At 33.2% G+C, this 12,103-nt stretch overlaps 2 protein-coding genes across 2 annotated transcripts; one reads left to right on the top strand and one right to left on the bottom strand.

The window, feature by feature from the left end:
- Positions 1–4,238: 4,238 nt before the first annotated feature.
- Positions 4,239–8,106, top strand: LOC144554338 (PHD finger protein ALFIN-LIKE 5-like). The gene is made up of 5 exons (XM_078302665.1): positions 4,239–4,469; positions 5,242–5,274; positions 6,008–6,236; positions 6,748–6,877; positions 7,671–8,106. The coding sequence occupies exons 1-5, from the start codon at positions 4,379–4,381 to the stop codon at positions 7,950–7,952; spliced, it is 765 nt and encodes a 254-aa protein (XP_078158791.1). The 5' UTR covers positions 4,239–4,378; the 3' UTR covers positions 7,953–8,106.
- Positions 8,107–8,836: 730 nt separating this feature from the next.
- Positions 8,837–10,486, bottom strand: LOC144554600 (F-box protein At5g49610-like). The gene has a single exon (XM_078302912.1). The coding sequence runs from the start codon at positions 10,456–10,458 to the stop codon at positions 9,274–9,276; it is 1,185 nt and encodes a 394-aa protein (XP_078159038.1). The 5' UTR covers positions 10,459–10,486; the 3' UTR covers positions 8,837–9,273.
- Between the last annotated feature and the right edge of the window lie 1,617 nt (positions 10,487–12,103).

Genomic DNA, 12,103 nt, shown 5'->3' with positions numbered 1-12,103 from the left:
TTTGTACCGAATGAATTCAACAATTTCAAAAAATTTCATATACATGTATCACTCGTGAAGTAGTTGGGTTTCAACGGTATGGGTTTGTCATTTGAAGAACATCTAATAGGGTTTTGGAGTTGTCCTCACCAAAGTCTCTTGGTAAGCACAACACACGGTAGCTTTGCTCTATAAATAGTGGAGTGAACTTATTTCATTTGAAGTGTTCAAACAACATTAAGTACAGACGATTCAAAGAAAAAAAAATTCTTATACTACGAGAAAAATTTTGTTTAAACTTGAAACAAAATTAAATATATAGAACAAATCACTGCTGATCAAAAGAACCAACCATGAATCACATAGATATGTTTTTTTTTATACAGAGCAACATTAAGTACAGAGGATTTACAAAAAGAAAGAAAGAATCAGCACACTATGAGATCCCAATGTCCCATAAAGCAGGAATTCACATCCTCTCCAATACCTGATAAGGGAATCTTTTACAATTACTAGATCTGAACTGTTCTTTTTAACTTGGCATGAATCTCAAAGCCCAAAAATACTGCCCCGTATTGTGGCCCGAATACCAAACCGGTTGAAATTTAATCTCAAACCGTAAAGTGAGGATGATCCTCTGCAATACCGGAGAGGATACAGATTCATAAAGCAGAAGGTACTGTGTTCCTATATATTTTAAAATTGAAGATGTTTCAAACAACAACTATAATTTACAATTGTGCGAGAGAACGCTGAAACTTATCTAGTGGGTCTAGCGGGTATTCATACCATCTGCCTTGCCTTGCTTTCTAGGCTTTGGTCATCTAGCGGGTATTTATAAAATTAGAGAAAACCATGCAGGATTTCTACGAGTGCTTTGAGGAGCACAAAAGCATGTCTTTCATCATTTCTCGGAGATGAAGTGCATGGACGAGATGCTCTGCATGAATAACCAATAAATTAGTAAATAATGCTTATATATTTGTATATTTTTTTATTACTCTGTTTTTGACTGGAAGACTCATCTCTGCTCCTAAAATTATTTTGAATGTGTGAGTTAATTATCAATTAACAGTCATCGTTGTCCTTTTTTTATATTCATTTGTAATGGAAAAATATATAAAAAATAGTAAGACTACCATACATTGTAATGCATAGGCATTTTTGTACATTGGACTATAATCACCGAATTCAAAGTCCAAATAACCGATCTAAACTGTTCATCTTGTCTCCATATTAATATGTGTTTGGAGACCAAATTTTACATTTTTTGGAAATTTTTACTAATTTTTTTAGATTTATTAAAAATCGTTGTTTTTCAGACAAATCTGGACCATAAATAATAGCAATTTTCAATAAATCTAAAAAAATAGTAAAAAACTTCCAAAAAATATAAAATTTGGTCTCCAAACATATATTAATATGGAGAATAAGATGAATAATTTGGATCGGTTATTTGAATTTTGAATCTGATGATTTATGATTCAATGTACAAAAATGTCTATGTATTGCAATGTATAGTAGCCTTACTCATAAAAGAATATTAATACTTCAAAATTAACCGAGGAATATAGCTACCAGAACTAACTTTTGAGAAAATATGTAAATGATAGGACTTCCTAACTCCAAGGGGCTTCTACAAACTGCCTATTCAGATATAAACATAATGGTTATTACATAGAAAAGGCTTTTAAAATGATCTGAAATATTGCTAATTCTGAGGATCACTTATTTAACAATGAAATATTACTGCAGAAATAATACTCTGATAATATCTCACTACAGACTCATGTATCAGTAAAAAACTCACCGAAGCAAACACAATAATTTAACTCCAGTTGATCTTAGTCAACAATTGCTAATCCTTAGTTTTGAAATGTCAAAGTTTGACTTAAGAGTTCGCCATGTTTATTCATTCTCCAAAAGATGCTTCACCTGAATCCAATAGTTGTAATTCTAATGAAAGTTGTAATCTTTAACTAAACATAAGAATAACTTGTATTTAAGTTTCCAGATGACCATGCCATCTAATAAATATAACTTGCTTAATTGATTATCACACTCTGAAGTCGTGGCAATGCCTTTAATATTTTCTGTCATATGTGTGAGCCTACATTTTTAAAAATAAATTATCAGGTAATCTCTAAATCATAGTGTAACATAATCAGGTCAAGCTTAGTGGTACCGTAATCAGCTGGTACATTATTAAAACATTTCATATAAGCGGGTAATCATACAATTAGAGAAAATTGTGCAGTATCTTTACAGCAAGTGCCCAAAAACCCACAGCAGCATATCTTTCAGAATTAATTGCTGGGAAATGTTCAACAGAATTAACCAAATCACTTAATAAAGAACGCTTATATATACATAATTGTCGGTTAGTATACTTTTCATTGGAATAATTCATCTCTGCTCCTATAATTCTACAAATCTGTCCAGGGCCGGGCTTTACTTCATGCCATTCAGTTTGAACAGGGTCTGGTTATATTGTTCAAATATCTGAATAGTTGGACAGGGCCCGGTTAAACATTCTTTAAAGTTCAAAGGTTGGCCCATTAGCACCCCTAAGTCTGCATAGTGGAGTATGACATTGGTGTTGTATGATATTAATTTCAAAATTGATTGAATAGAGTTTAAACGATTAATTCAAACTGTTCAAATCAATTTACTTTATGAGTGATGCGTTTACATATAATTTTTTTTTATATTTTTGAGTTATTTTAAGTATCAAATAAAGCGGTAAAAATATTGAAAAATTAATGTATTAAAATTAACTTAAAAACTCACTCATTTGACTGTTTGATTTGATACTAAATAAATTCAAAGATTTATAAATTTGCATGTAAACGCACAACTAATGAAGTAGATCGGTTTAAATGGTTTAGATTCACCATTTGAAGTCGATTCAATAGATTTTAGAGTTGGTGTTATATAGTCTTAAATGACACTGGTGTTATCTATACTCCTGAGTAGTGTTTGTGTAATATATAATGGTTGAATTATCAGCTGTAAATTGATTATTTTTTCTCCTCAACCCTTCTCATCTATGTGTTCTTTTTGACTTAGCCTTTCATAATATATTTAAAATTTTAGATTTATAATTATAATTTTGTGCTAGATTAAAATAAACGGTGCATATCTCATTCTACTATGTCAGATACCTGACTGACTGAATCTAAATTCATGCAAAAATAACTTTGATTTTCTTTTGTGGTTTACGGATGGATTAAGCAAGAGCAAGTTACATGGATTTAAGAAGGATTAGATGAAAAAAATTCAATGGGAACCAAATCAAATGATTTGATATTTTAGGGATATTTTTTAGAAACTGAATTATTAAATCAGTTTGTATATATATGCAGATTATGCAAATTTTTCTAGTGAAAAGAAAAAAATTTCTCCTTTGTGTCAAAATATTCAAAAATATTTCAACAAAATAAAATATTCAAGGGCTTCAAATTTAATGCCCGGTTGCAAAAGCTCCGTTAAACTCAGCTGACGGAAGGTGAAAATTGAATAAAAATTAAGAATTCAAGGGCTTTAATTGAACCAAAATACAGTTCAGGGACTATGCTGAATTAAAATCAATAATTTTAGAGTCGCTTTCAGACTTTTCTCTGATAGATAAAGCTCCCAATGTGTAGATGTCAGCTCTAGACCTGTTCTATTGCTAGCAAACGAAAAACTAATTACTAGCCCTACTTCTCAGTATTACATTTTTGTAAACCATGTTCAGATATAGTTAAATTATCTCAACAAATTTAAAAATAATCCCATCTGTTGACCTGTTCTATTGCTACGAGGCAGACCGTGAATTACACGTTACCAAAACTAACTAGGCCCACATGTCGGCATAACATTTTCGTACACCATGTTCACGTATACTTAAATTATCAAAATTTCCTCTGAAAATTGTAAAGATAACCCCCAAATATCTAGAACCTGTTCTATTGCTACGAAACAGACCGTGACTTCCATGAGACGAGAAAACAATCACGAACCCCACTTGTCGGAGTAACATTTTGGTACACCATGTTCAGATACTATAAAATTATATAAATTTCATCTGAAAAATTGTAAAGATAAACCCCCAATCTCTAGATATCATCTGTAGACCTGTTCTATTTCTACGAGACCAAAAACTAACCGAGATACCCACATGTCCGAGTAACATTTTCGTACACCATGTTCATCTATGATAAAATTATGAAAATTTCATCTGACAAATTGAAAAGATAAAAACCCCCAAATCCAAAAGAACAAAACCTACGCTCTCCATTTTCCCTCTCAATTCGCGTCGAACCCTAGTCTTCTTCACTCAAACAATCAAGCAAAACCCCAATTCATCTCTCCCATTTCCAATTCCAACTGTTTCCAGTGCGAAATTTAGTACGCCATGGAAGGAGCGTACAACTCTCGAACTCCTGAGGAGGTGTTTAGGGATTTCAGAGCCAGACGAGCTGGCATTGTCAAGGCTCTCACCACTGGTAAAATTTACCCTTGCCGCTAATTTTTTTCTGTAAAATTTTGCTTGGAAACTTGTAATTAGTAGTATGGCTGTATGGGGTCTGAGTTCTAGAAATGGGGTTTTAGAAATGTAATTAGTGGTATGGGCCTATGGGGTCTTTGCGACCTCTATGGGGTCTTCGCGACCTCTCTACTTCAGTTTTTTTTTTTGCAAATTTGAGCTTTAGTTCAATTAATAGATGGTTGACAGAAGTAGTGACGAATAAATCTCATATTTTTTATGCGATTTTCATATAAAGAATGTACAACATTTATTTTGTGAAATGTAAATGTAGTTTAAGATTGTATTGTAGCAGTCTGGTTTGCTGGTAAAATGAGCTGCTGTGTGATTTTTAGTCTATATTTTGTGGAAATGAATTATGTTTGGATTTAAATTCAACCTGGAAAAATGAGCTGCGGTGTGGTTTTTGGTCTGAATTTTGTGAAAAGGATTTGTGTTTGGTATATCCCTTTGAATATAAATCTAAGGTTACAACGCAAGTACCTTGTTAGAACTTGGTACTTCACTTTCTTGAGTCTTTATTCTCTAATTTCCAAATCATAAATATGAAGCCATGTTGTATTTAATTCTCTTTATATGAGTGAATTATCTAACTGCATATTTTTGCAGTACTGTTGCCATAAATCATTTTCTTTTTGTAGCGCATTAATCATTGTCGTTTAAATTTATTGTGTTTCTGTGCTCTTTTATTTCCATGTCAATTTAATTAGTTTTGTTACTTGCTTTTGCAGAAGTTGAAAAGTTCTACGGGCTTTGTGATCCTGGTAAGTGTTCTATTATTTTTTTTAATTTATTAGTTGATGACACATGCAAAGAATTACATGGCTCGTACATAAAAAAATGTGTAGTAATTATTTATTTCTTTGAAATGAAGTACTGTTGTGTAAAAAAAGTTGTTTCAATCAATGCATAATAGATAAATCTTGAAATTATGTCGTTTTTTCCTCTGACTTCAGATTAGTTTCTTCTTTCTTATGTATCAATGATTGTGTATAGTGCTTTAAAGGTTCTTATAGAAACCAGATTGCAGAGGTGGTCTTGCTTTAATATTGCAATAGCTTTGCTTTGTGAAACTATTCATAGAGGAAAATATGCAATAGGATTGGAAATTTCTCAAACTAATTGGATTTTTTCTTAGGTATAACTTTGTAAGACGAAAGAAAATCCACTCAACCATTGGTTCTCCTTTGTAAGCACTTGTTGAAACATAAATTTCAATTGGAAAGTAGTCATGAGAAATAAAATGTTGAAGTTCAACAAGTTAATATGTTTCACATATAGGATCTTTTATTTAGCGATCACTGACGACTCTCGTGCATATAATTCATGTATTTGTTTAGCTTAGTTTTACATTTGATTCTCTATTGTTGTTTATTTATTTGAGGATTATGTTTTTTACTGTACTATGTAATAGTTTTCCCCTTAAATATTCACAACTATGGAAACTTTTCTCTTGCATAGTAGTTTTTCTCTCTTATTGCTTTGATATTTTTTCAGAGAAGGAGAATTTATGTCTATATGGTCTCCCAAATGAGACATGGGAGGTGAACTTACCTGCCGAGGAGGTCCCACCAGAGTTGCCTGAGCCAGTTTTAGGCATTAATTTTGCACGAGATGGTATGGATGAAAAAGACTGGCTTGCCCTTGTTGCTGTGCATAGTGATGCTTGGCTACTGGCTGTTGCTTTCTACTTTGGAGCCCGCTTCGGCTTTGATAAAGAGTCAAGGTGCTAATTAAAACTTTCCTATATGCCCAATTTTAAATCAGTTATCAAAATGCCCAAAGTACCCCTCCCCCCTCTCTCTGAGACTCCGAGTACTTGTGTGGTTTTTAGGTTTATGGAGATATTTTCCTGAGAGATCGGAAGTTTAGGAACTCTGAAATTTAAAATTTATTAAAAAATCACAAATTTCCTCATGTTGGTTTAGTGCCAATCTTAACTGAAGGGTTAATACTAATAAACATTCCTGTACAACTGTTTAGCACAAAAAAATTGTTCATGGAATGAAACTCTGCAATTTACATTATTGAGTCCCCAGTTTTTTGCATGGTTCTTATTTTGAACCAATATTGAACTCTGTTAATAAAATATGGGGATGCATTGATGTGTCTTTTACATGAACCACCTCTTGATTTTTGAACTGATCTTTTCTTCTTACATAGTGTTCATGTACTTAAAAAGGAAATTACACTATTTTAGATGGATTGTCTACTAGCTTACTTGTATGTATATACAGGAGGAGGCTATTTAACATGATAAATAATTTACCAACTATTTATGAAGTTGTGACTGGGACTGCAAAGAGGCCAACTAAAGAGAAGACCCCTAATAGTAGTAGCAAGAGCAACAAGTCTGCCTCTAAGCCGGTATATATATAAATATTTACTTCTATTTTATGGAAAAATTTCACATGTCTGTACAAATCATGCAATTGTGCATATTTCCAAAAGATGAGAAATATGTTATGAATATTATAGAATATATTAAGTAACAGTGAGAGAGCAGTGAGAACAGGATTGTATATTAGTCACAGTTTCAAACCAATGAGAGAGCAATGCAGCAATTATCTTTTAGTAGTTCTTTACTGGTTTATATTTAATTTTCTCTGGTTGTGCAGATGAAGTTCACTCTTTTGTACTTACATGAATCTTTTATTTATGCTATTTATATTCATCTGTTTTGAATATTTGATTTAGGCTATTCTATTTATTCTATTTTCTATGAGAGAGACTATGCTACTATGCATAGCGCACATTGGCCCGTACTATGGATGCATATCTTCATTATCAAAGTTCAAACAGTCGATCTGTTCCACACAACATGATCTTCATATAAAAATGTGCTTGGAAGCCAAAATTTTACATTTTTTAGAATTTTTTTTCTACTATTTTTTTTAAATAGGTACAAAATCACTTGCTGAACAGTTCAAAAATAGTGATTTTCTACCTATCTAAACAAACAGTAAAAAATTTCTAAAATATATAAAATTTGGTCTCCAAATACATTTTCATAATCGTGATGAACGGTTCAAATAGACTATTTAGACTTTAAAAACGGACATATGGATCCATAGTACGGTCCAGTCTGCGCTATCGATAGTACCATAGCCTAACTCTTTGATTTATTATATATATTATTTTTCCTTTGCTGGTGCAACAGCCATTGCGCCATGGAGAGCCTCACATCAAACCACCCCCAAAGCCAAAGGAAGAGGATGAAAGTGGAGATGAAGAGAATGGAGATGTTGGGGAGGAAGAGCAGGGAAGCGCTCTGTGTGGCTCTTGCGGTACCAATTACGGTCCTGATGAGTTCTGGATTTGCTGTGACGTGTGTGAGCGGTGGTTCCATGGCAAGTGTGTTAAGATCACACCAGCCCGAGCTGAGCATATCAAGCAGTACAAGTGCCCCGATTGTGGCTCCAAGAGGGCACGTGGGGCCTAGAAGGTTAGGTGACATAACAAGGTGACTAATTGACATGAGGTCAGTTTGGTCTTTTTAATTAGTGTTTTTTATGTTATGGATTGTTAATTTGTACTTTGTTTGAGCTCTCTGGCCATGTGTTAGATTAAAGGTCAGCGAATGAAGATTGGATTTGTTCTAACTTGCAGTAACCTGTTCGGTTTGATTATGATTTTGTTATGTGAAAAAATTGCCATCCAGGTTATTGTTAGAAAGTTAACCATAGTTGCTATTAGTGGGGTATTTTTAAAAGAGGGCTCAAATGCTCCATTGCTTTCATGCCCCAATCATACTCCACATCCATATCTTTATTTTCAAATTCCAAATAGGTGATCCGAATTGTTCAACATAACCTTCATATTAAAATGTGCGGAGATCAAAGTTTATAATTTTTGAATTTTTTTTTTACTATTTTCTTAGATAGGTATAAAAACCGCTGTTTTCAGCAAATTTTGGACCCTCCAAAAACAGTAGTACCTATCTAAAAAAATTCCAAAAATTATAAAATTTTGAATTCAAGCACATTTTAATATGGATATCATGGGATATTATGTTGAACGGTTTGTATTGTCTATTTGAACTTTGAAATAAGACATGAGGACGTGGGGTATTGCACCCCTTTCAAAAAGAGTGATAATTGCACTCCTTTGTGTGCACCTCTAATCTGTATTTGAGATATATTGATTTTTCTTTCGTGAAGTGCCTATACTTATGGTGGTGTTTATATCTTATATTACTAGCTAATAATAAATAAATATTCTGAAAATTATATATTTTTACTTATTTAATGAAGTCTATAATTTGAACTTTCTCATGATCATTCAGAAAAGAAAAGGTGATTAATGTTCTGTACTGTATTTACTGATATAGCTCATTCTACTGTCAAATTCTGAAATCAGCAGGACATTATAATTGAAATCAATAGGGTAATTGCTTAACGGACCTAACAATAAAGTTGATCTGAATTTTATTTCAATTTACCAGTATCGAGAACAAAACCAATATCTGTGGCAGATGGCCCCATATTCTACACAAGCGAATTTTATTTCAATTTACTAGTATTGAGAACACCAATATTAGTGGGCACTTGGCTCCATATTTTCAACTTACCAGTATTAATCGGTACAGTTTTGTACATGGGTAGAGATGAGAACCTAATTAACAGCATAATCAAAATTTCAAGATTAAAAGCATGCATATCTCTTTTTCATGGAAACTCAGTAGAACTAAGAACATAAGCAATTTTCTAATAAGACCCCTGTTCTTCAAATTCTAAAACTAAACAAAATCATATGCAGATTTCCTAAGAAGTTGCATTAAAAATCTGTGGCACTCTGGCCATGCTGTTAACATAGTTGAACGCTTGATCTTCGCGTGATAATTCTTTTATAGTAATCACACCCTTCACTTCAACTCGTCCTGTCTCTAGATCCCAGCTGAACAACGTCTCAGTTTTATCTCCATATTTGAGCCGCACAACAATGTAAATAAACTGCCCGTCGAATCCTACCGGGCGTATGATATGTCCCACGCAATTCATATCATACAGGTTTTGGTAAAATTGCAAATCTGAGCAAGGACAGAAGCCAAGCACATCCGCCATGCTCTCCCAATTCTTCGCATGTATCAACTCCCAGGGGGAACCCCGCCCCCTGCCATTTAGTGTCCAAACCTCCATCTCGAAACTTGAAGCACGACAAAGTGTAATTTCACCGGCACAAACTCCTACATGAATGACTCCTCCTATCTCCGGCAATGATAGGGAACCTGCTATATCCCTCTGTGTATCATACCACAAAAGGTACTCTTCACAACACCAATATATCACACCCTTCGCTGCGCACGATGGTTTAACCGCTGCTGAAATTGTGTCTAGAGATATGCTCTGGCTTGATTCGGTCCATTTGCCGGTATCTGAACAAAAGACGTTAAACTGGTAGTGGGCACCATGGTAACCATCTCTACGGTCATACATGAGAGGGTGAACAATGGTGAACCGATCTGGCGATTCACAGGGATCATATGCAAGACCCATTTCAGGGTTGTCAAATTTCTTGCTGACAACATTTACAACATTTGGTACGATCACCATCTCTTTGGTAGCAGGATTACACACGGAGTGGGATTTCATGCCATTAAATTCACCATAAAGGAGAAGGAGGCCATTTGTGGAGGAGACTAGCTTGATCTCGCAAATCGATGTTGGGTTGAGGAAATTGAGGGACGGGTCGGGGACACCTATAAGTGTCGGATCGGGGAAGAATGATAACCCCCTATGCGTCATGTATACAAATCCGCTTGATAAAGTGTTCGCTGAGCGAGACTGATCGGCAGCAAATTTGGCATCTGTGCTGATGAGAGAATATGTTTCCTTAGAAACACATTTGTATCTGCAGAGCCATTTGAAAGGGAGACGGGGTAAAATCCTTTGGTAAATTAGGTGGACAGGGAGGTCTTTGAGGCTTTTTGTAGAAGGGGGAGATGCCATGATGTAGCGAAATGACTGTTAAAGAGAGAGAGAAGAGATCACAAGATAGAGAGGAGAGAGAGAGAGAGAGAGAGGAGCCTAGGGTTATAATAGCAGACACTAAACAATATAGAAGCATGAAATAGTAAATAGAGAGAAGCATTTAATTAAGGAAGCAGCTAACAGTCCCCCAACTCCAGTCCCCCAAAAATCCCCCATATATTTTCAACTAATTATGTAAACATCAATACTAAATCCTGTAAACATCAATACTAAATTCTGTAAACAAATTCAACAAATCCTGTCAACATAAAACTTTCAATTCTGTGTGGTCCCCAATAACTTCCACTTTAACTACCACTTTAACCACCACTTTAACTACCTTGACTAGGACCACTTTTAAATCTTTGACCATGACCACATCTAGAAGATCTCTAATAGCTTTTCAAAACTAAAAACTAACCATAACTACATTAAAATTTTGTAAACAAAAATATGTAAAAAATATTCGAGTTTTTTTTTCAAAACTTTATTTTCGAAATTTTTATTCAGAATTTTTTTTCAAAATTTTTTTTCAAAATTTTTTTGCAAATTTTTTTTTTCAAAACTTTATTTTCGAAATTTTTATTCAGAAATTTTTTTCAAAATTTTTTTTCAAAATTTTTTTTCAAATTTTTTTTTCAAATTTTTTCTTCAAAATTTTTCTTCAAAATTTTTTTGTCTACTTCTAGATACTAGTTTTAATTATTTTGAATTTTGTAAATCTTACTACATAAATCGGTAAATAGTTTCGTTTAATCCTATAAACCGGTAAAAAAAAAATTCAATTTTTAAATTTTTTCAATATTTTATTTTATTTTTCAAAATTTTATTTTTCAATTTTTTATTTCAAATCTCCTTCTAGATACACATATTATCCTGCAAACATACACATAGTATCCTGTAAACATACACATATTATCCTGTGAACATACAGATAGTATCCTATAAACATACACATATTATCATGTGAACATACACATAGTATCCTGTGAACATACACATAGTATCTTGTAAACATACACATATTATCCTGTAAACATACACATATTATCCTGTGAACATACATATTATACTTGAAATTATGGCAGTTGAAAGCACGTCAGAACTAAGCTAAAAAGTTAAGGCTTCTATACACAGAGATTTTCGGGGGACTGTAGCCCGGGGGACGTTACCTTTCAAAGATCCCCCAACTCCAGTCCCCCAAAAATCCCCCAGATATTTTCAAAGATCCTGTAAACTAATGGAGCAAATTCGGTAAACTTCAATACTAAATCCTGTAAACTAATTCAACGAATCCTGTAAACTAATGGAGCAATTATTTTGAATTTTGTAAATCTTATCACATAACTCTGTAAATTTAAGTGTTGAATTATGTAAACCTAAATTGTAATTTGTGAATTTTATCTTGTTTGATGTTCTGCATCCAAAAACTAAAATTTTATGTTTTGAATTCTGTAAATCTTACTGTAAAACTTTATAAAACGGTACTCTAAATACTGTAAACATAACAACTAATCTCAAAAAACACATACTATTATGTCTAACAATGAGACATGATTCTTTCACAAAACAAAATTAATTACCAATAAATAACATAAATGGTTTCCACCAAATATAACATTTC

The sequence above is a fragment of the Carex rostrata genome, chromosome 5 (assembly GCF_964058835.1).
Source record: "Carex rostrata chromosome 5, lpCarRost1.2, whole genome shotgun sequence".
Taxonomy (NCBI): Eukaryota; Viridiplantae; Streptophyta; class Magnoliopsida; order Poales; family Cyperaceae; genus Carex; species Carex rostrata.
The sequence above is the reverse complement of the archived record's forward strand: the minus strand, read 5'-3'. Positions and strand labels throughout refer to the sequence as shown.

What these genes read in the sequence shown, in the direction of transcription:
- LOC144554338 (XM_078302665.1), top strand. Translation starts at nt 4,379, where the DNA reads ATGGAAGGAGCGTACAACTCTCGAACTCCTGAGGAGGTGTTTAGGGAT. An exon ending in TGTCAAGGCTCTCACCACTG is followed by an intron (nt 4,470 to 5,241) that starts GTAAAATTTACC and finishes TTGCTTTTGCAG; the next exon opens with AAGTTGAAAAGTTCTACGGG. An exon ending in CTACGGGCTTTGTGATCCTG is followed by an intron (nt 5,275 to 6,007) that starts GTAAGTGTTCTA and finishes ATATTTTTTCAG; the next exon opens with AGAAGGAGAATTTATGTCTA.
- LOC144554600 (XM_078302912.1), bottom strand. Translation starts at nt 10,458, where the DNA reads ATGGCATCTCCCCCTTCTACAAAAAGCCTCAAAGACCTCCCTGTCCAC.